General features: G+C 58.1%; 11 protein-coding genes across 11 annotated transcripts; 4 read left to right on the top strand and 7 right to left on the bottom strand.

The window, feature by feature from the left end:
• Positions 1-99: 99 nt before the first annotated feature.
• Positions 100-588, bottom strand: PG985_001788 (uncharacterized protein; the record flags this gene model as incomplete). The annotated part of the gene is made up of 1 exon (XM_066821557.1): positions 100-588. The coding sequence occupies one exon, from the start codon at positions 586-588 to the stop codon at positions 100-102; it is 489 nt and encodes a 162-aa protein (XP_066688989.1).
• An 894-nt stretch (positions 589-1,482) lies between these two features.
• PG985_001787 (zinc-binding oxidoreductase) lies at positions 1,483-2,544 on the top strand (the record flags this gene model as incomplete). The annotated part of the gene is made up of 1 exon (XM_066821556.1): positions 1,483-2,544. The coding sequence occupies one exon, from the start codon at positions 1,483-1,485 to the stop codon at positions 2,542-2,544; it is 1,062 nt and encodes a 353-aa protein (XP_066688988.1).
• A 1,331-nt stretch (positions 2,545-3,875) lies between these two features.
• Positions 3,876-11,874, top strand: PG985_001786 (uncharacterized protein; the record flags this gene model as incomplete). The annotated part of the gene is made up of 4 exons (XM_066821555.1): positions 3,876-4,073; positions 4,133-4,277; positions 4,350-10,927; positions 10,954-11,874. 4 exons carry the CDS (start codon positions 3,876-3,878, stop codon positions 11,872-11,874), a joined length of 7,842 nt encoding a protein of 2,613 aa, XP_066688987.1.
• Positions 11,875-12,464: 590 nt separating this feature from the next.
• On the bottom strand, positions 12,465-13,369 carry PG985_001785 (uncharacterized protein; the record flags this gene model as incomplete). The annotated part of the gene is made up of 2 exons (XM_066821554.1): positions 12,465-13,050; positions 13,113-13,369. The coding sequence occupies 2 exons, from the start codon at positions 13,367-13,369 to the stop codon at positions 12,465-12,467; spliced, it is 843 nt and encodes a 280-aa protein (XP_066688986.1).
• A 442-nt stretch (positions 13,370-13,811) lies between these two features.
• Positions 13,812-14,573, bottom strand: PG985_001784 (uncharacterized protein; the record flags this gene model as incomplete). The annotated part of the gene is made up of 1 exon (XM_066821553.1): positions 13,812-14,573. The coding sequence occupies one exon, from the start codon at positions 14,571-14,573 to the stop codon at positions 13,812-13,814; it is 762 nt and encodes a 253-aa protein (XP_066688985.1).
• A 711-nt stretch (positions 14,574-15,284) lies between these two features.
• PG985_001783 (uncharacterized protein) lies at positions 15,285-16,058 on the bottom strand (the record flags this gene model as incomplete). The annotated part of the gene is made up of 1 exon (XM_066821552.1): positions 15,285-16,058. One exon carries the CDS (start codon positions 16,056-16,058, stop codon positions 15,285-15,287), a length of 774 nt encoding a protein of 257 aa, XP_066688984.1.
• Positions 16,059-17,862: 1,804 nt separating this feature from the next.
• On the top strand, positions 17,863-18,831 carry PG985_001782 (branchpoint-bridging protein; the record flags this gene model as incomplete). Its single annotated transcript, XM_066821551.1, has 1 exon — positions 17,863-18,831. The coding sequence occupies one exon, from the start codon at positions 17,863-17,865 to the stop codon at positions 18,829-18,831; it is 969 nt and encodes a 322-aa protein (XP_066688983.1).
• Positions 18,832-19,253: 422 nt separating this feature from the next.
• On the bottom strand, positions 19,254-21,003 carry PG985_001781 (uncharacterized protein; the record flags this gene model as incomplete). The annotated part of the gene is made up of 2 exons (XM_066821550.1): positions 19,254-20,433; positions 20,459-21,003. Coding segments are annotated over 2 exons (1,725 nt in total), but the record flags the coding sequence as incomplete, so codon positions are not given.
• Positions 21,004-22,174: 1,171 nt separating this feature from the next.
• On the bottom strand, positions 22,175-23,773 carry PG985_001780 (uncharacterized protein; the record flags this gene model as incomplete). The annotated part of the gene is made up of 1 exon (XM_066821549.1): positions 22,175-23,773. One exon carries the CDS (start codon positions 23,771-23,773, stop codon positions 22,175-22,177), a length of 1,599 nt encoding a protein of 532 aa, XP_066688981.1.
• A 750-nt stretch (positions 23,774-24,523) lies between these two features.
• Positions 24,524-26,074, top strand: PG985_001779 (uncharacterized protein; the record flags this gene model as incomplete). The annotated part of the gene is made up of 1 exon (XM_066821548.1): positions 24,524-26,074. The coding sequence occupies one exon, from the start codon at positions 24,524-24,526 to the stop codon at positions 26,072-26,074; it is 1,551 nt and encodes a 516-aa protein (XP_066688980.1).
• A 142-nt stretch (positions 26,075-26,216) lies between these two features.
• PG985_001778 (uncharacterized protein) lies at positions 26,217-27,305 on the bottom strand (the record flags this gene model as incomplete). Its single annotated transcript, XM_066821547.1, has 1 exon — positions 26,217-27,305. One exon carries the CDS (start codon positions 27,303-27,305, stop codon positions 26,217-26,219), a length of 1,089 nt encoding a protein of 362 aa, XP_066688979.1.
• Between the last annotated feature and the right edge of the window lie 183 nt (positions 27,306-27,488).

Below are 27,488 nucleotides of genomic sequence, written 5' to 3'. Positions count from 1 at the left end.
ATGGATGGCAATCTAAGAGATGCAATTGGAAGCTATAAGAGGTCATCCTGACAGGTATCAAAAGTCACAGATGCCCATGCCTGCCCCATCTATCCCCCTCTACTGTCCTGGGGGGTGCATGATGGAGCGGTCGCCGGTGGACCAGATGTGGGTCGACTTCATCATCTTGAGCTTCCAGAGCCCGTCCTCGATCTTGACGGCGTCGCAGTTGTAGAAGGCGCCGGTGGTGAACTTGGTGGAGTCGGGCTCGTAGCCCTTGCCGAGGACGCAGTGGACGGCCATGGCGCTAAAGGTGGCGCGGGCGGTGGTAGGGGTGTCGACGCTGACGCGGACGTTGTTGAGGTAGTGGATAGTGTCGACGTTCTCGCTGACGTTGGTCCAGACCTTGTTGCGCAGCTCGTCGTAGCCGTCGCACACCTTGAAGGCGATGTCGGTGTAGACGTCCGGGGTCACGGCCGACTTGAGCAGCTCCTCGTCCGACTGGTCGATGGACAAGAAGGCCCGGTAGCAGGCGTCGGCCACGGCGTCGCGGTCGCTCAGGGGCGGGCCCGCGAGCTTGCCGGGGAGGGGGGTGCCGTTCTGGACCATCTTGGCGGTTTTTGGTGGGAATTGATTGGTTGATTGATAGTGCTTGGAGTAGCTTGGTTTGAGGTTTTGAATGTCTAGTGTCAAGGAGTTGTTGATGCTGCTTTCATTCTACATTACACAACTGGATTCATTCGCCTATTTTATCTACAATTACTCGGGTCAGACGGAGCATGCTATACAGACCGTCAACATCATTGATGCTATTCAGAACTCATTGTATTCCCGTGGCATAAGCGATCGCTGTATTGTTGTCGCGCGGTCGGACTTTCAAAGTCGCTGGAATTTTGGCTGAGCGGAGCTCCGATATCACCGACCCCCCTGTCGGATTACCAGCCAGCCCTGTGGAGCTGCAAAATCCCCGATATCCCCGATGCCCCGCGCTAAAATTAGCAAGCCGCGCTCAGCACTGCCAGCAAAACAACTGTGCCGCGCAAGGGGTTGTCGGGAGGGAGTAAGCAGCCCCCACGTAAGCACAACTGCAGATCTGCTCGGATTTAGCTTCTGTTTGTCTTTTGCTGCAACGGCCATCTGAACAACTATGCCGCAGGAGGGTAAGCCTCAGGCAACGGGTACCTGGCTATGATGCAGGGGTTATACCTGCTCGGATTTAGGCATTCATTGTGTCACCTTTTGAGATGGTCGTAACTCACATCATCCTCTGCATACATATAACATCATCTCTGGGCGGTCTTAGCCAAGCTTACTCCTGCTCTTCATTCGAACCACCTCACTCTTCAACACATCACTTGTTTAAACCACATTACTACATCTCACCCCAACTCTTCTCTTGTTTGCATTAGACAGCAGCCCTACCACAATCTCATCTTCAGAGACCAAGACACAGCCAGAGCGAACTTGCTTGCACGCACAAACACACACAACAACATCAACATCATGTCCCAACCAGAGAACCAAGCCGTCTGGCTCAACGCCTCCAAGGCCCCCCTTGAGGTCGGCCCCGCCCCCTACACTAACCCCGGCCCCGGCCAGCTCGTCGTCAAGAACGCCGCCATCGGCATCAACCCCATCGACTGGCTGAAGCAGTTCCTGGGCGAGAACATCCTCCCCCACATCAAGTACCCCACCATCTTCGGCGAGGACATCGCCGGCACCGTCGTGGCCGTCGGCGAGGGCGTCACCCGCTTTAAGGTGGGCGACCGCGTCCTCGCTGTCGCCGGCCTCATCCCCTCCAACAACACCCCCGAGGGCGCCTTCCAGCTCTACACCGTCGCCCGCGAGTGGCTCACCACCCCGCTGCCCGACGGCATGACCTTCGAGCAGGGCTGCGTCCTGCCCCTGGCCCTCATCGTCGCCGGCACCGGTCTCTTCGACCCCGACTACGCCGGTCTGGACTACCCGACCGTGCCCGCCCGCCCCAAGGACGGGAAGCGCGTCGTCATCGTCGCCGGCGGCGCCTCCGCCGTCGGCGGCACGGGCGTGCAGCTCGCATCCGCGGCCGGCTACGAGGTCGTCTCCACCTCGTCGCCCAAGAACTTCGACCTGGTCAAGAGCCTCGGCGCCACCAGCGTCGTCGACTACAACGCCCCCGACGTGGCGGAGCAGCTGCTCGCCGCCGTGAAGGGCAAGCAGCTGTGCGGCGCCCTCTCGCTCGGCGACGGGACGCCCGACTACCTGGCCGACGTGCTGCGGCGCCACGACGCGAGCGGCACCGCCGGGCCGACCAAGAAGTTCATCGCGCGCGCCGAGGGCAAGCACAGCGTCGAGGAGGGCGGCGACGTCGACGTCAAGTTTATTCTGATTTCGCCGCCCGTCATCGGGCCCCAGACCCACCTGCGGCCGCTGTTCGAGGACTACCTGCCCAAGGCGCTTGCGAATGGGCAGTTTAAGCCCAGGCCCAAGCCGCAGGTTGTCGGCAAAGGGCTGGACAAGATTCAGGGGGCGTTCGAGACGCTGCGGAAGGGGGTCTCGGCGACCAAGATTGTTGTGCAGCTTTAATTGGGACAGAGGTATCCCGGAGCCGATGGTTTCCAAAGATTAGGTACCAAGGCTTGGCCATGATGTATATGAATAGCAGGAAGAGAAGACAGTACTTTTAGATCTCATATCGTTCCATACACTGGTTTCCATTACTCGAATGTGATCTTTCAACTGAAGCAGCACGATAAGTGATTTAACCCCAGTAGTCCCGTATGAAATTGCCCAGTAAGTATCATGTTGAAATCTCGACTTCATCTCTGTACAGGTCTCAAAATGGGGAAATGGGATATGGTTTCATATGTTGATTCCTACATTCGCTTCAAAAGGTAAATCGTGACAGTGAATCGCCCTCATGTCATTTTACAATCTTCAAATGGCATTCACTAATATCCTTGACCGTGCCAAGTCGCATGGTTATGGGCCATGAATATGTCTACAACCAATATGCTTACCAAACCCAATGCTCTGTGGAGGCAATTGAAGCTGAAAACGAGACTCTGATCAGTTACTCTTCCTCTTATCTGCATATTGCTGCATTCTGCTGCAACATGGCTTTTGCTGGCTAAGTGAAGGCGAAAGACTCCCTCGTTGACTTTGGGGTTACTCAAATACCCACAAAGAGATTTTCAACGACCAGTATCTCTTAAAATAGAATGAGTGGGTGGAAGTGAGGCTAAGTCGATCAACCCGCGGTGTAGACAGATCTCATATCGTAGTGGTGGTGCAGTACTTGTCCATGCCACCTGCATTGTCATTATCTGTGGCTTCAGTAATGGTATATGTGGGTCTCCATATCATGTCATCCGGGACTAAATTCGCAACAAGCTTTGTTCCATAAATGCCTGGAAAGCTGACATCAGCAGGTGGAATATTTCTGAGGCGGACTTACAATTGCGCGCGGTAAGCCGTGATGGTTGCGGCTGGGTGGTCATTGTGGGGCCATTGATCCTTCGGTAAATCGATATTTCGTCCACGGAGGGCTGACCGTACGCCGGCTTATCGCAGTCCGGATCCTGCAAACGGTGGTCAATAAGCCTGGGCAACCATGCCGACGTGATGCTATATACATGGACTACCAACTGCCCTACAACGGTTCAGTATCCAACTAGACTTCTTTTCATCCGTCATCGAGTACGCTGCCCATTTGTATAACCTAGCGCCCATATAGACTTGTTTTTAGATTCATCCCAGGTCAGCCCAACAACAACCGAAGACTCACCAAGAGTACTCTCATCGAATATCACGACCGCCATCTACTTCATTCGATTCTTGTTCTCGTATTCTTTCTTCCCCAACTGCGACGGGCCACTAGAACCCTTGACCAGGTTTCAACCATATCTACATATACAATGGACGCCGAAAACAGCGAGTGGGCCAGCGAGCCTATTGCCGTCATCGGCATGAGCTGCAAATTCTCGGGCGGTGCCAACAGCCCAGAGAAGCTGTGGGACCTCATGGCCTCAGAGAAGACCGGCTGGAGTGAGATCCCGGAGGACCGATACAATCTCAAGGGGGTTTACCATCCCAACCACGAGAGAACCAGCACGGTAAGTGATGAGCCTACTCACAATTCTCATCCGAGCAGATACTTACACCCGATTCTTAGACACACGTCAAGGGTGGCCACTTTCTTGACGAAGATGTGGCAGCCTTCGATGCGGCCTTCTTCAACTACTCGGCCGAAATGGCCCAGGTAGTGGACCCGCAAGTCCGGTTGCAGCTCGAGTCTACCTACGAGGCGCTCGAAAACGGTGAGTTTCCACTGCTTCTCCATTGCCCATTTACTCACTTCAATTATGCCTGCGACTGACTCGAATGTTCAGCTGGCCTCCCCCTCTCCCAAGTGATGGGCTCCCAGACGTCTGTCTTCTCGGGCGTCTTCACGCACGACTACCAGGAGGGCATCATCCGGGACGAGGACCGGCTGCCGCGGTTCAACGTGGTGGGCACGTGGAGCCCGATGCACTCGAACCGCATCTCGCACTTCTTCGACTTCCGGGGCGCCAGCATGACGCTCGAGACGGGCTGCTCGACGACGCTGGTGGCGCTGCACCAGGCCGTCGCCACCCTGCGCAGCCGCGAGGCCGACATGTCCGTCGTCACCGGCGCCAACGTCATGCTCAACCCCGACACCTTCAAGGCCATCGGCTCGCTGGGCATGCTGTCGCCCGACGGCCGCTCCTACGCCTTCGACTCGCGCGCCAACGGCTACGGCCGCGGCGAGGGCGTCGCCACGCTCGTCATCAAGCGCCTGTCGGACGCGCTCGCGGCCAACGACCCCATCCGCGCCGTGATCCGCGAGACCGCCCTCAACCAGGACGGCAAGACCGACACCATCACGACCCCCTCGGGCGCCGCCCAGGTCGAGCTCATGCGCGAGTGCTACCGCCGCGCCGGCCTCGACCCACGCGGCACGCAGTACTTCGAGGCCCACGGCACCGGCACCCCCGCCGGCGACCCCATCGAGGCGGGCGCCATGGCCGCCATCTTCGGCGACGGCGCGGGCCGCGAGGACAGGGAGAACTACCTGCGCATCGGGTCCGTCAAGACCAACGTGGGCCACACCGAGGCGGCCTCGGGCCTGGCCGCCATGGTCAAGGGCGTGCTGTGCCTCGAGAAGGGCCTCATCCCGCCCACGGTCAACTACGTGACGCCCAACCCGAAGCTCAAGCTCGACGAGTGGCGGCTCCGGGTCGTGCGGGCGATGGAGCAGTGGCCCGAGAGCCTGGTCGAGGGGGGTCCGCGCCGCATGTCCATCAACAACTTTGGCTACGGCGGTGCCAACGCCCACGTCATCATGGAGACGGCCGACTCGTGGACGTCGGCGTCGGACTTTGAGATGATCAACCCCGTCAACGGCAATGGCAACGGCTATACCAATGGCAATTCTCACGCGAACGGAGTCACCACCACGGACGACGCCAAGGTGTTGATCCTCAGCGCACGCGACGAGCGGGGCTGCCAGCATATGGTGACCGACCTCAAAGCCTATCTGGAAAAGCAGCGCTCGCTCGGCCCCGCGGCCTCGGCGCAGCTGCTGCGCAACCTCAGCTACACGCTGACGGAGCGCCGCACCCAGTTCCAGTGGGTCGCGGCGCACCAAGTCCGCCTCGGCGAGGACGGCACCCTCGACGCCGCCATCCAGGAGCTCGACTCGCCCCGCTTCAAGCCCGCCCGCCGCGCCGACACCGGGAACCCGCGCATCGGCATGATCTTCACCGGCCAGGGCGCGCAGTGGCACGCCATGGGCCGCGAGCTGCTGGCGTCGTACCCCGTCTTCCGCCGCTCCGTCGAGGACGCCGAGGCGTACCTGCGGGACCTGGGCGCCAACTGGTCGCTGCTGGAAGAACTCAACCGCGACAAGAAGACGACCAAGGTGCACGCCACCGAGATCAGCATCCCCATTTGCGTTGCTCTACAAATCGCCCTGGTGCGTTTGTTGGAGTCGTGGGGTATTACTCCCGCCGGCGTCGCCAGTCATTCGTCGGGCGAGATCTCCGCCGCCTTTGCAGTTGGCGCCCTCACGCACCGCCAGGCCATTGCTACGGCCTACTGGCGCGCCGTGCTCGTGGCCGACGAGTCGAAGCGTATTCCTGGCGCGCCTAAGGGGGCCATGGCCGCCGTCGGCTTGGGGGTCGAGGCCGTGCAGGCCTACCTCGATCGGATCCCCCAGGAGAGCGGCAAGGCGGGCGTGGCCTGCGTCAACAGCCCGCAGAGCGTCACCGTCTCGGGCGACTCGGACGCCGTCCAGGCGATCGAGGACATGTGCAAGCAGGACGGCGTGTTTGCGCGCCGGCTCAAGGTCCAGCAGGCGTACCACTCGCACCACATGGACCCCTTCGCCGACGAGTACCGGGAGCGTCTTCGCCTCGAAATGGCTCGGGGCGGCAAGCAAGCAACGACGGCCAACCAGGAACCCAAGGCCATCTTTGGCTCGGCGGTTACTGGTACCCGGGTCACCGACATCAAGGACATTGCCAGCCCCGACCACTGGGTGGGCAGTCTGGTGCAGCCGGTCGAGTTCGTCGACGCCTTTACCGAAATGGTGCTGGGCAACCCCGACGACCCAACCGGCCGCAGTGTCGACGTCTTGCTCGAGGTGGGCCCGCACACGGCGCTGGGTGGACCCATCCGCGAGATCCTGTCCCTGCCCGAGTTCGAGGGCCTCGAACTGCCCTGCTCGGGCTGCCTCGTGCGCGACGAACACGCCGGCGACAGCATGCGCGCCGCCGCCCTCGGCCTGTTCCGCGAGGGCCAGACCCTAGTCATGGACCAGATCAACTTCCCCGACCCGGCGGCCTACGACGACGTCGACGCGAGCGGGCCGCAGGTGCTGACGGACCTGCCGGCGTACCCCTGGAACCACGCGATGCGGCACTGGCAGGAGTCGCGCGTCAACCGGGCCATCCGCGAGCGCAGCCAGCCGCCCCACGAGTTGCTGGGCATGGCCGTCGCCGGCCACGACCCCGCCGCCTCGGTCTGGCGCCGCATGCTGCGCGTCAGCGAGACGCCCTGGGTCCGCGACCACATGGTGCAGGGCAGCATGGTCTACCCGGGCTCGGGCTACATCTGCCACGCCATCGAGGCCGTGCGGCAGCTGGAGAAGGCCGACGAGGCCACCGATATTACGGGCTTCCGACTGCGCGACGTCAACTTCCTCTTCGCCCTCGTCATCCCCGACAACGCCGACGGCGTCGAGATCCGCACCACCCTCCAATCCGTCCCCGAGCGCGAGATCGGCGCCCGCGGCTGGCGGCGCTTCGAGGTCTCGTCCGTCACGCTGGATAACCGGTGGACGCTGCACGCCAAGGGCATGATCATGGCCGAACGCGAAGCACCTTCCGCCACGGAGACGGCCGCGCGCCGCCCCTTGTCGACCTACACCCGCCAGCCGGCCCCGCAGGACCTGTTCGCCAACCTGCGGGCCCGCAGCGTCTTCCACGGGCCCCTGTTCCAGAACACGACCAAGATCGTCCAGGACGGGCGGGCGGCGCGGTCCGTGTGCGACATCACGGTCCGGCACGAGTGCTCGACCGACATGGACCCCGTCGCGGCGGCGCGGCAGACCCTGCTGCACCCCATCACGCTCGACGCCGTCGTCGTGGCGTTCTACTCGGCCCTGCCCAGCGTCGGCGCGCTGCAGGAGGACCCCAAGCTGCCCAGGTCAGTGGCGTCGATGTGGGTCTCGAGTGATATTAGTCGCGAGGCCGGGCACACGCTGCGCTGCGACACGGAGTTGCTGCACGATGACGCGCAGAGCGGGATTGCGGATATCACCGTCGTCGACGGTGAGACGGACGCCACCGTCCTGAAGATCCAGGGCGTCGAGCTGGCGTCTCTGGGACGCGGCAGCGGCGCCACGGCCCGTCAGGATGCGGCCAACAAGGGCGGTGCGGCCATTACCAGCAAGTGGGAGCAGGAGCTGGTCAGCAAGCTGGTGTGGGGTCCCGACCTGTCGTCTAGCAGCCCGCGGGCTCTCGCGCAGATCAAGAAGGAGTTGATTGCTACCAGCACTGACTCTCCTGCCAATGCAGCCGACATTGCCCAGAACCTGCAGCGATTGTGTGTTCACTTCGCCCAGGATGCTCTTCGGGCCCTTACCCCTGAGGATGCCGCTCGATTCCAGGAGCAGCCGCGCTTGGCCAAGTACTACACATGGCTGCAGGATTTGGCAGTCAAGTACACCGAGGCCGTTTCGCTGAGCGAACAAGAAATTGCTACCGCAGCCTCCCAAAGCGTGGATGGGGCGCTGGTCAGCCGCCTCGGCGCACTCCTCCCATCCATCCTCCGCGGCGAGATCAAGGTAGAGGAGGAATTGAGCGAGCTACTGAACGATTACAGCGCCAAGTCCATGCGTCGTTCCTCGGCACTGGGCCAGCTCTCCACACTGCTGCGCAAGGTCGCCCACAGCAGCAGCTCCGGCGCCCGCGTCCTCCAGATCGGCGCCGGTACCCCTGCAACCCACGCCACCCGTCGCATGCTCGAGGCTCTCGGCACGCCCAAGACACCGCTGGTGGCGAGCTGGCACGTCACGGAGCCGTCTGCGGAGGCGCTGGAGGACGCCCGTGCCCAGCTGGCCGACTGGGCCGATCTGCTCGAGTTCGACCAGCTCGATATCGAGCAGAGCCCCGCCAAGCAGAAGTTCACCCCGGGCAGCTACGATATCGTGGTGGCTTCCGAGGCTCTGCGCACCGTCAAGGACGCCGCAGCTGCTGTTGCTAATGTGCGCAGTCTGCTCAAGCCGGGCGGTACTCTGCTCCTGGCTGAGACGACCAAGGACCAGGTTGATGTGGATTTCATCTTTGGCCTGCTCCAGGATGACACCACCCACCGAACTTTGACAGCCTCTTCCTGGGATGAAGTGCTACGGGAGGCCGGCTTCAGCGGTGCGGATCTCGAGGTTCGCGACTCGGAGAGCGACAGCACCAGCAGCGTCATCTTGTCCACCGTCTCGCCCCCCGAAGACAAGACCCCCAGCCTTTCCAACGCCGAGAACCGAGAGGGCTTCGTCGTGGTCACCAGCAATAGGACACCCCCACCCCCAAGCTTGGTGGAGCTGCTTTCCCAGCGCATCCAGGTCTTGACCGGCAGCGCCGCCGTCCCCGAGCACCTCGTCCTCGAGCGCGCCAGCCCTGACTCCTTCAAGGGCAAGACCTGCGTCTTCGTGGGCGAGCTCGACGAGCCCATCATGGCCGACCTCGACGCCATCCGCATGGAGGGTCTACGCGCCATGGTGACGCAGTGCGGCGGCCTGCTCTGGGTCACGACCGGCAGCACCGTCGAGAGCGAGGCGCCCGAACGGGCGCTGCACCAGGGCTTCCTGCGCGTGCTGCGCAACGAGTACATTGGCCGTCCCTTCCTTTCTCTCGACCTCGATCCTGCTCACCCCACTCCCGACCGCGTAGAGGCTGCCATCTCTGCCATCACGCAGGTCCTCGAGAAGGGGTTCGGCCGTGCTGCTGACAGTTCTGCTACGGAAGCCGGCCCGGTCGAGTGCGAGTACGCCGAGCGCGACGGTGTCTTGCAGGTGCCCCGGTACTACAAGGACGAGCAGTACAACGATATGGTTACTGGCCCGCTTGTTCCGAGCTGGTCCGAGGATGCCGTCGCCAGCATTCCCCTGGAGCCCCTTTTCCAGGAGAACAACAAGCCTCTGCGTTTGGAGGTGGGCATCCCGGGACACTTGGATACTCTGGCCTTCATTCAAGACGAAGAGTCTCAAGACGAGTCTCTGGCACCTGAGTTGATCGAGATAACCCCTCGCGCCTACGGCGTCACCTCGCGCGATGTCCTGGCCGCCATGGGCCAGCTCAAGGACCGTGCCATGGGCTTCGAATGCGCCGGCACCATCACGTGTGTAGGTGCCGAGGCTCAGGCTGAGGGCTTCAATGTCGGCGACCGCGTCATGGCGCTCTCGACCGGCTCCTCGTTCGTCAACTGTGCCCGCGTTCCATGGGAAGGCGTCATCCGGATCCCCAGCGAGATGAACTTCGAGACCGCCGCGTCGCTCCCTCTGGCCTTCACCGTCGCGCACGCCGGCCTCGTCGACACCGCCCGCGTCGCGCCCGGCCAGTCGGTCCTCGTTCACGCCGCCGCCGGTGCCATGGGCCAGGCCGCCATCATGCTGGCGAAGCACCTCGGCGTGACCGAGATCTACGCCACGGCCGGCTCGCAGGAGAAGCGCGACCTCCTCCAGCGCGAGCACGGCATCCCCGCCGACCGCATCTTCAACAGCCGCGACGCTGCCTTCGCGCCCGCCGTCCTCGCCGCCACCAAGGGCCGCGGCGTCGATGTCGTGCTCAACTCCCTGCCCGGTCCGCTCCTGCAGGCCAGTCTCGGCGCTGTTGCGTCGCTGGGATACCTGATTGAAGTGGGCAAGCAGGACATTGAGGGCAACAGCCTGGTGGCGCTCGAGTCCTTCTCCCGTGGTATCTCGTTCATTTCGCTCGATGTCCCGACCCTGTTGCAACGCCGCGGGGCCGATGTTCAGCGTGCTCTGAGCATGATGGCGGGCCTGATTGAGAAGCAGGTGGTGAAACCCGTTCAGCCCGTTACTGTTTACCCCATGCAGGATATCCAAGCGGCTTTCCGTTTCGTGCAGTCTGGTGCCCAGATGGGCCGAGTCGTCCTCTCCGCCGGGCCCGAGGAGCAGGTCCGCGTAGTTCCTCGCCCTAAGGGACTCACATCCCGCACCCAGCTGCGACCCGACGCCTCCTACCTCATCGTCGGCGGTGTGGGCGGCATCGGCCGCTCCGTCGCCCACTGGCTGGTGTCCCACGGCGCCCGCAACCTGATCCTCATCTCCCGCAGCGCCAGCGACCTCGAGCTCGAGAAGAACAAGGACACCGAGGGCGCCCTCTTCGTCCGCGAGCTGCGCGAGATGGGGTGCCGCGTCCTCCCCGTCAGCTGCGACATCTCCATCGCCAGCTCCCTCACCACCGCCCTCCGCGCCAGCGCCGACGCCGGCCTCCCGCCCGTGCGCGGCGTCGTCCAGGGCGCCATGCTGCTCCGCGACGCCATCTTCGAGCAGATGACGCTGGCCGACTGGGAGGGGGGCTGCGGCCCAAACTCTACGGCACCTGGAACCTGCACACCGAGTTCTCCCAGCCCGGATCGCTCGACTTCTTCGTCATGCTCTCCTCCGTCGCCGGCGTCGTCGGCATCGCGTCCCAGGCCAACTACGCCGCCGGCGGCGCCTACGAGGACAGCCTGGCGCGCTGGCGGCAGGCGCGCGGCCTGCCCGGCGTCGCGGTCGATCTGGGGCCCATCTCGGACATCGGGTACGTCTCGACCTCGGCCAAGGTCGCCGAGCGCCTGCGCAAGGAGGGCGACTTTTCCATGCTCGACGAGGACGTCGTGCTGCGCGCCCTCAACGCGGCCGTCTTGCACCCCGTCGACAGCCGGTCCCAGATCGTCGTCGGGCTCAACTCGGCGGCCGGGCCGCAGTGGGACACCAACGGCCGCTCGCAGCTGGGTCGGGATGCACGGTTCGCGCCGCTGCGGCCGCGCAGCAAGGCCTCGGCTCGGTCGGCTGATGGGGAGAACTCGGGTGCTTCTCTCACTGCGCAGCTTATGGAGGCGAGCGACGCCCAGGAGGGCGCGGAGCTCATTGGTGCGGCGATCCAGACCAAGCTGGCGGATATCTTCATGACGCCCGTCGCCGAGATTGACCTCAGCAAGCCACCGGCGCACTTTGGCGTCGACTCGCTGATTGCGGTGGAGTTGCGGAACATGCTGGTCTTACAGGCCGCGGCGGATATTTCGATCTTCAATATCTTGCAGACGGCCAGCTTGGCGGCGCTGGCGGGGTTGGTGGCGGAGAAGAGTCGGCATTTGCAGGATGCTTGAGAAAGATCATGCTGTTAAAGTGTATGCATTCAGTCAGGCTTGGTTGTTAGAGTGGTGTATATTTTTTTTTTCTTTGTTCTATTAGATTGGTAATAGGTTCATGTTAGTGCTGTTGTCTCTATATTGTCAGAATTTCCTGTTACGGCTTAGATAGTATGTTCCTCAAGTCGATGCAACAGTACGAACCACTGCTCCAAAAATTATTCTAATTCCAAGTGCTATAGTATTATGCCATGAGTACTATGGTATTATGCCAAGTTACCTTCCACTCTTACCATATAAAACAAGAGAAGACGCACGTCAGACTGTAGCACCAGGGTCCAATTGGTGATTTGAGGCAGGTGAAGATGATCATGCAATCATGATTTGATTCATCCAACTGATAGTGGTTTCACTGACAGGGTGAATTAGCAGAACCCATGCAGTTTCTTGTGGGTGTTTACATGCTGAATACGTGTTGTATCTTAGTCGTGGTCTTATACGTTCTTCTGGAAATACGGCCCCTTTATGACCCGGTTCATGTAGAAATGAGGTGAAACCAAGACAGTTCGCGACGACCTGGAAGCAGAAGAAATTGCCCCAGTAGACCATCACGAGTACATGCCGTCGACCGACAGGCAAAATCGAGACAGCCAGGCAAGGGCATGCGGCAGATTCCGGGCCGCGCTGGAGGCCGCTGTTGACGACATTGGGACAGCCGGGGGTCCCCGCGTCGTCTCAACGGGCGGTGGCAGGGTCCCAGTAGCAGCAGTGGGAGACTCGGACGCGCCGACGGGCCGACCCTCGAAGACCTCAATGCGCTGGTCGCCGCCGCACGTGCGCGACGCGTCGCCGGCGCAGGGCTGCCCGCATGTCGTTACGGCGTCGGTGGGCTTCTCGTTGCGGATCGAGTCGCCGCACCAGCACTCGCGGCCCCGCTCCATGCCCGCGAAGACGAAGCCGGCGGCCCAGCAGGTCGCGCCGCACAGGTCCGGGGTCATGGAACTGTCACCGCCGGGCACGCCTGTGCGGTTCGCGATCGTCGGCGGCGACCCGTCGTCGAGGTAGCAGCCGCGCGCTACCCAGGTGGGCTGCGGCCGGTGTTTGCTGGTGGGTGCGGTCTTGGCGGCAGTGCTGGTGCTCACCGCCGTCGTGGGTTTTTGGGGGGGAGGGGCCACAAAGGCGTCGATGCAGTACCTATTGTCTTCGTTAACAAGCATACCAATCTCAGATGAGTGGTGGCGCGGGCGGTGACGTACGACATGTAATCGGTCCAACCGACGCAGTTGGTGCCGTCACTCGAGAGCCGGGGGTTCCATTTGATCATGTCGGCCAGCTTGATGTAGTAGTGGGCGGCAGTCTCAACACATGTCATTTCCCCGTAGTTGTCATACCAGAATGTACAGCCAGGCCAAGTGGCCGGGTCGTACGGCAGGTTGGGTACCTCATCTGCTGCTGCCGGCGGGAGGGACAAAAGCAGAAGTCCGGAAATAACACAGGGTGCCGACAAGAACATGGCTAGTGACGAATGCTCTTGGGTGGAATGAAGAGGCAGAGCGACGACGGCTAGGTGCGACAGGATATTCTGGGCATATACATAGATCCCGTGTGTGGATATAGTGGCAGGTGGACGGATTTTCCACTGTACGGCGTGACTCACCCCCGAGCGGAAATTGGACAGTGGGAATAGTACCGCACTTATTTGAATCCAGATCGGTCCATGGCTGCCGGGGTCATGATGGATCCCTATCCACAATCGGTTGACGAACCCGCGCCGCATGTGCCGCAGGACTACCAATGCCAATCGGGACATCTCCATTATATCACCCTATCGACTGAGATAAGCTTCTGTCAAGTGTTTCCTAGTGATTCTCAGCGGACCCCCTTATGTTGGATTGTATCTAGGAAAGGCTACAATGCTCATCTAGGTGTGTACGACGGATTTCGAGGTCTTCTTTTCAATTCCATGGCGCCAGAATGGTTCTCGGAGTACCAAATGGCCCGCAGTGGTGTAGAACAAAGTCACCATGCTTCTCGTCTATGTTGCTCTCGTCGGCCTGTCCTCCGGTGATTTTATGAACGATGGTGATCTTCGGGGCAGCCCAGCCCGGCTTCCCCCCGAACCGCTCTTCCAAACGTGATTGGAGGCTACGAAAGGCGTCCCCCCACGCTCCGACATGGTCCCCAGTCAGGATCCGCAGCTCCCGGAGAGACTGCATATAGATCATGTCCTTTTCAAAGTGAAAATGTGTGAAAAAGTCAAGGGCCTTCCAGTGGTCTCCTCCGTCGATGGTGGCGCTGCGGATCTGTACCTTATCCTCTAGACCCAAGAAGGGCAACAGATAGCTGGGCAGCTGGATGGTGTCGAACTCGTAGTTGACCCAGGTGTATCGGGGGCTCTGGGGTATCCGCACCCAGGCCGGCCAGAGCTGGGCCCTATAGAGACCGTCGGAGATGGCTACTGATCTTGACTCGGAACAGGCCTGTAGCAGCGGCGGGGGCGGCAAGGTACCATAGCAATACATGGTCCAGTGCCAGCCTTCCCAGGGGTCTTCCTCATAGCAGTTGTCATCTCCGGGCACCGGTGCTCTCGGCCCGGCGGCGCAGGTAATGGTGCGAGGGAAGACGGCTAGGCCCCAGACGATGCGGCGCAGCTCGGAGGGGAGACGGGGGAAGCAGTGGAAAGAGGTGGCAATGATGGAGTCCACGGATGATTCCATGGTGTCTGTCTCGAACGATGCCAAAACTGTTAAAACTAGAAGAGGCGAGGAGTCGGAAGTGAAAGATACTCAATCGTTTAGTAAGACGAAGATGGCTCAGTGCCGCATTTATAACCGCTCGGCCCAGAACATTCACCAATATTGCCATGTGCAGGTGGGGCTACGAACCCCTGAAAGACGGGCCTAAAACGGTGTTCATTTGATTGGTCCCTGGCGGTATAGCGGATACCTACGCCGGACTGACTCATATCAAGGAGTACTTCGAGACGGAAGATACGGCTGGAGCCCGCCACCAACACCGGTCCACACTGGGCCGCCCACGCCGTCATCTGCGCTGACGGTGTGAACTTCAAAGGCCGACACTTCGTGCCCGGACTGTCAGACCCTCGCCGCCGAAGCGGCTATGCAATCTGTCGAGTATGGTTTGAGAAGACAGGGGGGCAGGCCTCGTTACTCCTGTCACTCCCAGGGACCAGATCTTTGATTACACTTTATTCTACGGAGACCCGCTGCCAACTCAGACATCCGCTCTGGCGAGAGTTCTGTTGACCGGGGATGCAGCTCATTATCACCTTGGAGCTGCAGGCAAGGGCTGATTGCCCCTCGCCCTTCGCAACGTGGAAAGGATGGGGTGAGAGACTAGTTATTTACTATACTACTTGAATCAAACGTGTTTTGCTGCATTGCAAACTGGAAAAGACGTTCTGTAAATCATGATCGAAGCCACCGCCTAGTGACAAGAATGACCACCGTGACAATGCCGAAGTTCATTGAACTAGAAGAGGATTTCGACCGTGCTTGAGATTTGGAAGCAATAGCGCTGGTTGTAGATGCTGCAGCCGGGGTACCCTCCACTCTGGCCGCCACATTTGTGGTGGTAGTGCCGCCGCCGCCGCCGCCGCCAGTCCCGCAACTATTGCACTGGACGTCTTTGCCCGTACTCGTGTAGATGGCGGGGACCGTAGCCGCATCGTGGCAATTGCATACGTAAGAGTGGCTCGAGTCGGACGCGATTTGGTAAGGGTGTTCGTAGTTGTCGCATTTGTAGAAAAGTCCGCCGCCGTCGACGTTGGTGCAATTGACGCCCGTGGTGTCGCAGTCGAACGCCGTGCAAGACTTTTTGTAGGAGTACTCTGAGCCGCCTTGCGCGGAGCTGTCGTACAGCGTCACCAGCGTGCAGTCGGGGAACTTGGTATCCATCGAGTAGCACGTGGAGCCGCAGGTGACTCCCGACGGGACCGTCACCGTCCTGCCGTTGCAGGTGCAGAAGTATTGGCTGTAGCGCGACGAGAGCCGGAAATGGTCCTGTTCTTCGGGGAAGTGCGTCTTGGAATCGCACGTAGCGTGCAGGCGTCCGTACGAGGATCTCGGGGTGATCAGGCACTGGGTGTAAGTGCTGTCGCACTGGGCTGTTTCGTTCGTGGTCGAGACGACATTATCATGTAAGTCGGTCCAAAACAGTCTGCAGGTGGTGGAAAGCGACATTTTCTGATGGTTGTTTTCGTATTGATTAGGTGATGGCCGGCCTTTAAAAGGAGACTTTCGCGAAGGCTCAGAGCAGGAAGTACACTCCTATCCTAATCTAAATTAATGACATTTCCCTGCCACAAACCAAATTTAGATTGGCAATATTTTGATGCTGTCATGGCGGCGAGGCGAAGGAGCTAGAGCAGCCCCAGAGCGAAACCATCAACGACGGCGCGTTGTAGAGGCTGGTATAACATGATTTTCATTCCGCCGGAATCAGCTAGATAGCGGACGACCCAGATCGTATAGCTACCGACTGTTCCATGAACCTATACGGTAATGATTACGCCGCTGTATATGCCACCGTGTATGCTTCCATCATACGCAGGGGATGTTACTGCTTGTCAAAAGATGTGGAATAATAGGTGGAATAAACGGGAAGGGACATTGCCGCAGTCAGATCCGGTCTCTGCAGCACTTGCGCTTACGAACTAACTTAATGAGCCCCTGGAGGAAGCTTCGAAACTCTACACAAAGTTTGTTTGGTCCCAGCGGCACCTTCAGCAGTACCTGATCTTGTTTATGACACTAACTAGTACAAAGATGCTGAGAGTGGCTGACCCGGAGGGCCAAACTAGTGCTGGCGACAGGGCTGGTTTCATTATTATTAGCTCTCACAAGGGCCAAGCATACCATAATATCAAATTTGGAACGGTTGTTAGAGCAAATCCTTTGGGCAGAAAGGAACTGATGGGATCATTACCAGAGAGCAGTGTCCCTAGGTTGTAAACTCGACCGTTGGGTGGCCTGGCATCGGTAGATATGAGCAACATAGAGCACGGTATACAACAGTTTAAACTCATACCAACTATTCGCTCGTGTCAAAGCCTAGTTAAAAGCGGCAGTCGCACTTTGGCAAGTGGTGCTCTGCCAACAACAGCTCAACCAGCAAAACCTTTCGACATACATCTCGTTCCGCGATACTATCCACACCCTCAACACGGCCTCATGCTCTACCGCATTCATCCTTCCACCAGAGAATTCACCAATACATTCATACTATGACATCTACAAGTATCCCATTGAATGCTGAGTACAGCTCAGACAGTGGAGACTTCTTTCTTTTGAAGGGTGCATCCAATCAGACGGCGTGCGATTCTACTCCAAATGCTCAGCACACGTCGGCTCCTGGCCCATGCCTCCAATCAGATATAACAGATCGTGTCTCCACTGTTTGAGCTGGTTTCAGCGCTCAAGGATTAGGAGATAGCTGTCGCCGTCTCTCAGGGGACCTCCATCTCCCTTCGCAAGACGGGACGGTGATCCGTGCACTGTGCGCACGTGATGCCTCTTTCAGGAGGTGCTGGGAGCCCCTGAATCAGCCGTACCAACAGCCGCATTATTAGAAATATACGAATATCTTTTGTACCTGGGTATTTTCCTGTAGTCAGTACACGCGAGGTCAGTATCCGGAGATTATAACCCAGTCAAGTGAACCAGAAGGGCTCGTGTCCCGAAAATAACATTTGGAGCACCAAAGATGACGTGAAGTTTATTAACAACATGTTTTTCCGGTCGTGGTATTAAAAGCCTTTCCTTCCTCTCTCTCTCTCTCTCTCTCTCTCTCTTTAACCCGCGCTCGCTTACAAAAACGTTCAACCTTCAGATTCAACTCGTGTAACAATTGATCCATCAGAAGACTTGTTCCAAATATTTTCACATTTTTTACCCACCTTACCGGGCACTCGTCTCTTGAGGAGGTTATCCAAGTCGACAAGTACAATACCAACACAAACAAAATCAAGCTCTCAGCATTCTCATCATGGCTAAGCCTCCAAATGGAAGACCCACGAGATGGGGATCGGAAGGGGCGACCCCAACACTCCCACATCTCACGACGGCCATCACTGGCCCCATGACGAGCGAGCAAGTCGAGGCATATGCCATGCTTGTGCGTATCGAGGAGCTCCATCAAAAGCTACTAACCGACACTGTCCTGCCAACTAACGAGTTTCGCAGGTGCCCGTCGCCGCCCCCAGAGTATGACGCTTTCGGTGTACGAACCAACACGAGACAACGCCGCTACCGGATCGCACTTGAAGACGAATACCACGGCCTGGTCCATAGTGCAATTCGCGGCCTACCCAACTATCGCCCACCCCGGGGCTACGTTCCCCGTCCCGCCATGCGAGCCAGCAATGTTACTGACAAGGTCTACATCCCCACCAAAGAATACCCTTGGGTGAACTTCATCGGCCAACTCCTGGGCCCCCGCGGCCGCAGCCTAGCGGACATGAACACTCAATCGGGCGCCAACATAGTCATCCGTGGCAAGGGTTCGGTCAAAGAAGGCCGTGCCCGCCGCCCAAACCATCACCGTGTCACCAAGGCAGGAATCGTGGACGACTCGCACGAGCCCCTTCACTGCCTCATCACGGCCGACACGAGGGACAAGGTCGATCGCGCCAAGAAGCTCGTGCAGGACGCCGTCGAGGCCGCCACCATGCCCGAGCACACCAACGCGCGAAAGAAGCAGCAGCTTCGCGATCTCGCCAAAGCCAACGGGACGTTCCGAGACGACGAGGGCCAGGGTCACGCTGGGCGTCTTCTCACACTGCCCACGGACAACACTGCTACTAACGCTAACTCAGCGCCCACCAGCACCGTCCCACCGTGGAGAAGAGCTGCCGTCGGTTCAGCTAGAGCTCAAGAGTCGAGGCAGTCCAACACATTCGACATTGAGTACAGACATTTTGAGGCGGAGCTGGATAAACTCCTGAGTTCCTTCTAAAAGCGGATGGGAGATGGAAGGACTGGCAAGGCTTAGCCGACTGAACCTATGCGTTTCGCAAAGTTGGCAATGGCATTTGGCACACACTCATTCTTGAGACGTACGTAGCTTTGATGCCGAGTTACTGACCTACTAACCTACTAACCTACCTACTAACCTTACTAACTCTAGATAACACTGCATCTGAATTTGGTGTTGATGCTGAGACTCCTACTGACCTACTACTAGAGGATGCTTGATGCATCCTGGAGAAATCGTTAGTTAATTAGTCCATGTCAGTCAAAGGGCTGCACGCTTGGGTGGATATTCATGTGAAATACACACCAGCTTCCCTCGTGGTTTGATTGTAATACTCTTCAGTTCGTCAAAGAGTTTCTCTTTGACAACCAACTTGAACACACGTGCCACATTCAACTGACCAATTATATGATCGAAATCGTCGTGGTGTCAACACTATCTCCCATGAACTCCCCGTGCATAACACCTTGGAGATAGGTGTCCCCAATCAACCGATAATGATCTGAGTCGGATACCCTCCGAAGGATGAACGGCACATTCGATCCCTCTATGATCCACACAACATCACCTATGTCAAGTTGCGGGTAACCCAGACCTAATCGCCCGTCATCCGTCATGTACAAGATCTGCCCATTGATTCCTGTCGCCACACCAATCCGGTACATTCGCGAAACGACTTCGCGATCGCCCTCGAGGAACCCTCTCCAAACACTACCGTTTCTGGGCAGCTCACTGTCCTGGCCATCATGGTGGAGAAGCCGCCATGCTCCCTTGCCCGCCTCACGGGCATCGATGACCTCTCTACAGAGCACACGCGAAAAGACCTCGTCCAAAGTATCGAGGGTAACAGCCCTTCCGTTTCGCTCGCATAGGGAGATCCAGTCAGCCACCAAGCCTGGCGCGAAGGAATAACTGGCGTGGTTACCCACCACTTGGCTTTTGTCCTTGATCACGGCCACTTGTGTCCCACGCAGCTGCAACACTGCGTCGCCAATAACTTGGACCTTACCCGGCCTTGCACCTGCATTGTATAGGGGATAACACTCAAACGCGCGGCGAAGTGCGTCTGTTGTTTCCATGACTCGTGAGAAGTCACGCACCCACGATGGTAGGCACAGGGAGCTCTGGCTGTTGAAGCCCTCGCCAATCAGGCAGAATGGACTCATGCCCGATTCCTCGAGCATGACGCAAAATGCGTCTCGGTAGACGCGAGAAACAGGCTGATGGTAATCTGGCCGAATTCTCAGCATATCCCCCTTCGGATTCGCAAACGACAGGATGGAATAGATCTTGTCCCTGGGATCTTTGCACTGTCGGTCACCAAACGCACGGCTGATATCGGCAAAGGTTCGGATGTATCCCGTTCTTCGCCGCAGATGTTCCACGCGGCTGATGTGTCCCGAAAGCTCGTTGTGTGCGAGCATACGTCGGGAACCAACAAGCTCGTGCGTCAGCGCGCAGCACCCTTCTCGAAAGTTGTTCAAGTGGTCGCGGCGGTTGAAGGAGTACGCAGCCAGGTCCGCCCAAGTGACGGTCCAGTGCGCATACATGACCACCCCCCCCCCCCGGGGGAAGCATGGTCTCCTGTACCGTCCATGCGCGCGTCCACCAAGGGCTCATCGAAATCAACTCCATGTCCGTCCAAGTGTCTGCGTCGTCATCATTGAAGGCCCAATGGCCTTTTTTGTCGCGATAAAACCCCGGGAGCTCAAAGTAGTGCCTGTCGTCACGGAAATGCCGGACAAATGCGAATGGGTCACGCCGCGGCCGTGTTGAGCTGGGGTCGTCACACCCAAGCCATATATAGACGCCTTCGCACTTCGAATACACTTTATCCATGAAAGCGACTTGCGAAACGCGCTCCTCATGATCCTCTTGATTGATGCAGACTGCATCCACCCATATAGTCACAGGTTCGTGCAGTTGACGAATGTGCTGTAAGGCGTTGTGGAGATTGACAGTGATAGGAATCCTCTCATTGTCCACCAAGATGCCTTTCTCGAAGTGTGCATCGCCCCAGGTGTACGAGAGGGTCATGAAATGTTCCTTTACTAGATTATCCAAGTCTAGCAGAAAAGCTCTTGTCGCAATCTGATCGGAGTCTTTGCCTGGGAGGAGGACAAGCACGCGGATTGCGCGTTCAAAGGCCGATAGAGCTAGCCTTTACTGGAAAAGAATTTCCTGGAGGTGACTACGCCATCGCAACAGATTGCATTGGAATACTATTGAAACAAGTGCATCTAACATCCATTTCCACGGAAACATTGTCAGTTTTATCTTACGAGGTTGGTTGCATACGGGTGAACATGATCACATGGCGTAAAGATGTGGCTTGAACATGATATCACCGCACACGTAGTTTGCTGAAAGAGATCAATAGCATCAACACCTAATAAGTTGAGGGTGCCATAAGTTCTCAGCCTGCTTCTGTCTTCTGCACACCAGATGGCAGGCAACGATTGGACAAAGCCTGGGCAGAGGTTGATTCATCCCCTACGCTCCTTCACCTTCCTCTAACTCTTGCATGGCATTTGTAAGCTTCAAGTAGTCACTCTCTTACAAGTAGGCTGGTTAATCTACACATGCTTTGGACTGTTTAATCGGTAGTGCGTTCGATGTGACCGCGATAACGAAGCCGGGTCGCGCATGTCGAAACAAATGCACACACCCAAAAGCTCATTGGATAGGTCACATCTCTACACATTCCAGAGCGCCACCAGAATACGCTTAAAATGACTAAAAGTATATATAATAAAATGAGGAGCTTAAGTAATTTTATTAATAGGTTGTAAAGAAAGAAGTGGTTATATTATAATTAGATATACATGTATTTGAATGCGACACTGGTGTGCCAGGCAACTGCGCATCCATCCGGGCGAGACATCTATATTTTCCATCCAGCCCCGTTCATGTCAGCACTACTTCCATTTTAGTAACGACCTGGCTGCAAGCCTTTTCTTGCAATCCCGTCTTCATCAACTTGAACGAAAATATAGGCATGACCAACCGCTTGGTCGTACCCAGCAGCTGTCCGCTCACCAAACGAATCCATCAATGTCATGATTCCCTCCCACCTGTATCCGACGGGCATGAGTATCATGTTCGTTGCAGATGGCGCGAGATTGTTTATTACAATGAATTATACTGCATCTCCACACATGCACGCGCCGCGGTTTTGCTACCCAATGTTGATTTGTCCCATAAGCAAAGTATATATAAACGCCGTTGATGCGTGTCCAACCCCATGGATCCCATCGTCATAGTAAGAATACAGACCTAATATACAATCCCTATCTCTATCCTACATAAGGGTTCATCTTCTGGCCTATTGGGTGGTGTTCTTGTCCTTGACAATTTCAATATTGTCATCCGCCGACCGTCTCGCCAATTCCCTCTCCACCCAAGGAGCGATATTAGCCGCTGCATCGACCGCGCTATCGAGGTAGAGCTGGAAGAAGCCCTGGAGCTGCGACGGGGTGAAGGTGTCGTCGGGGATGTGCTTGGCGAAGTCGGCAGCAAGTCGTTGGATCTCCTCGACGAGCAAGGGGGTGCTGCACCCGCCAGCATCCGAGCCATCGCCCAGAACACTTCCCGACATGGACGAGGACGCCGAGCCGGTCGAGGCGGGCAGCAACGCCAGAGCCAAGTTGTCGTGCAGATCGGGCGCGAACATGCGGACGAACATCTGCTCCGCCGACTGCTGGCTGATGTTGCCGAGGAAAACCTTCATGTCGACGCGCCCAGGTCGCACCAGCGCGCTGTCGAGGTGCTCGGGCTTGTTGGTGGTCATGACGACGATGCGACCTTCTTGAGAGCCAACTCCATCGAGCACATTGAGCAGACCTGATAGGGTACAGCCCGATCTGCCACCGCCGTTTTGCGCGTGAGAGTCTGGATTCGACCCGGAAGCTGACGTAGAGGTGCGATCGGCCCACACGGCGTCGATGTCTTCAAGCAGGACGATGCATTGGGGCGGTATCTCCTGGAACATCTGCTCAAGATCGTGGTCGGCCGCCACGCTGGGCATCTTGACCTCATACAGGTCGAGGCCGAACTCGCCAGCCAGGGCAGTGGACAGAGACGACTTGCCAGTACCTGGGGGTCCGTAGAAGAGGTAGCCGCGGCGATAGGGCATGCTGCGGCCCTGGTAGCGTCGCTTGGTCTTGGGGTCCAGGTACTTCCGGATGTCGGCCAAGAGCTCCTGTTTCACGGTGTCGTCGAAATGCACCGTGTCCAAGCGACGGATGGGCTTTCGCGACTTGGGCTGCCACGACATGCCGTAGCGATCCCGCGAGTAAATGATGATGAAGTACTGCGCTTGCGTGTCGGCGTATTCGCGGCAGGTCTGAATGAGCCTCTTCGCCGGGTTCGTGGACCGTCCGATGCAGCCAATGGTGAGCTCCTCACCGCCAATGCCGTCGTAGGACGGGTCGCCCATGGCGGCGTGGAAGACGTCGAGGGACCGGCGGATGGTGAACAGCGTCCCGTCATGCCAGAACCACGTCGTCTCGAAGTGCGGCAGGTACTGGACCTCACGCTTGGTCTTCTTGAGCTGCGCCGCTCTGTCGGCGGTATCGGCGGCATGGGTGCGAGTGCGCGCCGTAACCGAGCGGATGCTCCGGGGCTCGATGACATGCGCCAGGACCCAGGCCATGACATTGCGGTTCAACGGGTCGCGCCCGGGGATAGTCACTGTCGCGAGGAAGAACTGCTGGATCCAGCCGTAGGTCTCGTGCCAGGCGCTTCGGAGAAAACGCCAGAGTGCGGGGGCGAGGCCGGCGATGGCGACGAGGGAACCTAGCCGCGTCAGATCCAGGTCAGCCGACCACCGCCCGGCAACATCCCTCAAAAGTCCCAGGCCATGCATGGAGGGGTCGAGGAGCCGGCGGCCTGCTGTGAAGGAGAGGCTAGACGATTGCGCCATCTAATGCGTGTGAGGATGAAGACCCATTGATGGACTCCTGACAGGTGGCTAGCGAGCTGACAGCACGGTTTGCGCAACGCGTTCGCGCGCAGACCTGCAGCTGCGAAAAGGTCGCAGCCAGGACCACCGCAAGAACTAAGCAACCGAAGGAACCCGAGCCAGAAAGAACCAAGGTGGCAGACAATTACAATGAGGACATTAGGTCAAGAAAAGAAAGGAAGTATATCAAGACAACCTATTATACAAAGACGAGAGATGCTGAGAGGTGGAATCGTCAATTCGTTAGCCTGTCCTTCCAATTGCCGACGTTAGGATTTAGCCAGCTGGGGGGAGCCCGCTAGAAAAATGTTGAACAGGGATTTTCGCGGGACTGCGCCACAACTGAGTAATGCTGCCAGTGCGCTATAGCCACACTGCCGCCGGTAGTCTTAGGTAATGCAGGGGCCTCAAGTGCCCAAAGAAAGGAAAAGGAAAAGGAGAAGAAGAAAACAAAAAGATTTAAATCCTTGCATAATCCGCCTTACGTCGCACTTGACCCAGGTTAGGTACAAACTTAGAAGGGGGGTACAGTATACAATTGCCATTCAATACCAGTCAAAACAACGCATTGCTTGTGACTTGCAATTAGTCATTTGCATCTACCACCAATCCCCAGGGAAATATTAAATAACCACCCTTCGGACCCCTCAACGAAAAGTCCTGCAACATTGGACCACATCTCCCAGGTGATAATTCACCAATATCACCACGATGGCAAGCCCTTCTGTTGCTCGTATCGCGGTAACGCCTACAGTGTCGCCGTCGAACTCCAACAAGCGCCGCATCACCCCCTCCGCCGAATCATCGTCGTCCAAACGGCTCCTGATCCTCACTGATTCCGCCAAGGGACCTAAGGATATCTCGCCGGGTACAGTCATTCCGACTCAGCCCTATTTTGCCCCAAAGCAGCTTTTCCCCCAGGGTCGTGCCAAGATCGCAACCCCATACACGCACGCTCACCCCTCGGCCAAGGACAAGGAACAGCAGAAACCAAAAGGGGCAGAGGTCTGGAACGCACGCCATGTCCTGCTACCTTTCGACCCGAGAGAGGTCAACCTCTCCAAGCCTGAGTACCAGTCACTGCTCCGCAGTATTTTCCCGGAAACGTTCAACGTTGGGTATGGCCGGGTTCCCCGATCTCTGCTTTTCCAAGTTGAGAGTATGCCCCGAGGGCTCTGGCCGGTATCTGTTGGGGGCTTTCCGTACACAGTTAGCGACGGCAAGTCAGGACGTGTAGTTCTGTTCAAAGGAGGAGTCACGGGACTGTTGTCTCTCCGGCTGTTTGAGGAAGGATACGATGTTGCTAGCCTCTCCACCAGAGGTCTTCGCAAATTGACCACTGAAGTCCACACCGCGTTCAAGCAGAACCTACCCGACGTTGAGGTTGTCGAATTCATTCTCACTTGCGAGGATTACATTCTGATCGTTGTAGCCGATCACGTCGACTTGAAGAAACGGACAAGACTGCCCGGTGTCATCGCCAAATGCGTGGTCAAATACTTCCACAACAGCGAATTTCATCGGCCTTCCTGGGCGGATAGACAAGCGAAGCGACAGACGGAGCCAAACCCTGCCCAGGGTGTCGTGGACAAGACTGTCTACGATGTTATGAGACCAGGGGTGATGATCAGCAGTATGGGCCTGAAAGACCACGGTCATCCCGCCGAGTATTCGACCACGTCAGGAATTCTCGTGAAGAACCCAGGCGGATATCGTCTCATGACAGCGGCCACTCATGGCATCGGCGACGACGGACTGATTTGGCAGACTGACGATAGATCGCTGATTATCGGTGAAGCCACCCAGGAAATCCCATTTACCGATATCAGCTTGGTAGATCTCCGAAATGACGTCGATTTCAGCAACCAGACCTTCGAGAATGATGCTGGTGTCACCCCCAGCTTCACTCGCCTAGCATCCATGGACGACATTCGCCCCTATACAATTTGCCATCTCAACAGTCCTTACACCGGCAACATGGAGGGCAACATCGTGATGCGATCTATCAAGTTAGAACCGTCAAAGCATCCCGCCGAAGAGAGAATTGAATATGTGCCTTACGAATGGTTTTATACCAATCAAGTGGAGGGAAATGATGAGCATGTCCAGCCCCCTGATGACACCTGCGGATCTGTCATCTGGGACGACAATGGGGTAGTTTTGGGGTTTTATCACTACTACATCGCGGAAGGTCACTACAAGGGGTTTTCGGTTACCGTAAGTGCCAGTGAATTGTCCGAGAACGGATGGAGACTGGCATAGAGGCTTAGGAAACCCTACGCACAAAACAAGATACATGAGAGTAGGAACATACTCATGAGGCTTTGCGTTAATCGGATTGACTATAATACAAGTGGGTTCCATACATGATATGTTCTAGGCATTGCAGGCCATTATTTCACACTTATGATATTTGTCGCTCAAGAAATGCCACCACGGCAGCCCGCGCCTTCAGAGCCTCCGGCACCTTGGGATCCCAATTGAACCCGTGCCACATCCCCTCCGAGACCAGCAGCTCCACCTCGACGCCCGCCTCCCGCAGCTTCCAGTAGAAGCGCACGCCGTTGCTGAGCGCGAAGTCGCGCGTGCCCACCGTCATGACGGTGCGCGGGAACCAAGGGGCCGCGGCAGCACCTTGGTCGTCGTCGTCGTTTTGGGGAGTGCCATAGTCGGCGTATAGGGGCGAGTACAGCGGATCCGTCGGGCCGCTGAACGCTTTCCCATCCACTTCTGCCCCTGGCAGCGGCGCGTAGTTCTGCGACACCATGGCGGTGAGGAGGCTGACGGGCATGATGTCGCGGTCCCGGGCGTTGAATACCATGGAGTCGCCCGCGCCGCTGAGGTCCAGCGCCGGCGTGCACAGGTACAGGCCCGCCGTGGGGAGCGGCAGGCCCTGACTCCGCGCCACCAGCAGCATCGAGACGAGGATCTGCGCGCCCGAGGAGCTGCCCATGGCGTACATGTCGGCGGGGTCGACGGGCACGGGGGCTGAGCTCGGCGAAGAAGAAGAAGAAGCGGTAGGAAGACCCTTGGTAATCAGCTCGCGGTACACAGCGAGACACTGGTCGCGGGCGACGGGGTACCTCGCCTCGGGCGCCTTGGTGTAGTCGGGCGAGCAGACGCGCACCCCGAGCTCGGCCGCCATGGTCAGGGCGCCGCGGTCGCGCGGGCTGCCCATGATGGAGGTGCCGCCGAAGACGTTGAACAGCAGCTTGCCCTGCTTCCCGGGCCGCACCGTCGCCGCGGGGGTGATGACCGTGACCGGCAGGCCCGCGATGGTCACCTCCTCGACGGCGAGGCCGTGCTTCTCGATCAGCGCGGCCTCGCCGGGCGCCGTCTTCTCCTCCAGGCCGCGGCGGAGCCCCGGGACCCGTCGGGGCGAGGCGATGAAGGGGGCGAGGGTCTGGGCGAAGGGGACGTGGCGGATGTTGGTGAGGTAGTCGACGGCTTCGGGGCTCAGGGTGGCCTTCTGGCCGTCTGTGAGGGACACCATCTTCTGATGAGGTTACCCGTAAAAGAATTATGATGGAAAGGGGAAGGGATCAAGGACTGCTAAGAAAGCAACGAAGATACTGTGGAAGGTGCCGTGTCTGTTTGATAACGAATCCCATGGGAAGACAGGGACGGCCATGTTATTTATCGCTCTGCATGATAATCACGGCTTACGAGAGTCCGC

The sequence above is a fragment of the Apiospora marii genome (assembly GCF_038362585.1).
Source record: "Apiospora marii strain CBS 49790 chromosome Unknown utg000002l_segment0_segment0, whole genome shotgun sequence".
Taxonomy (NCBI): Eukaryota; Fungi; Ascomycota; class Sordariomycetes; order Amphisphaeriales; family Apiosporaceae; genus Apiospora; species Apiospora marii.
The sequence above is the reverse complement of the archived record's forward strand: the minus strand, read 5'-3'. Positions and strand labels throughout refer to the sequence as shown.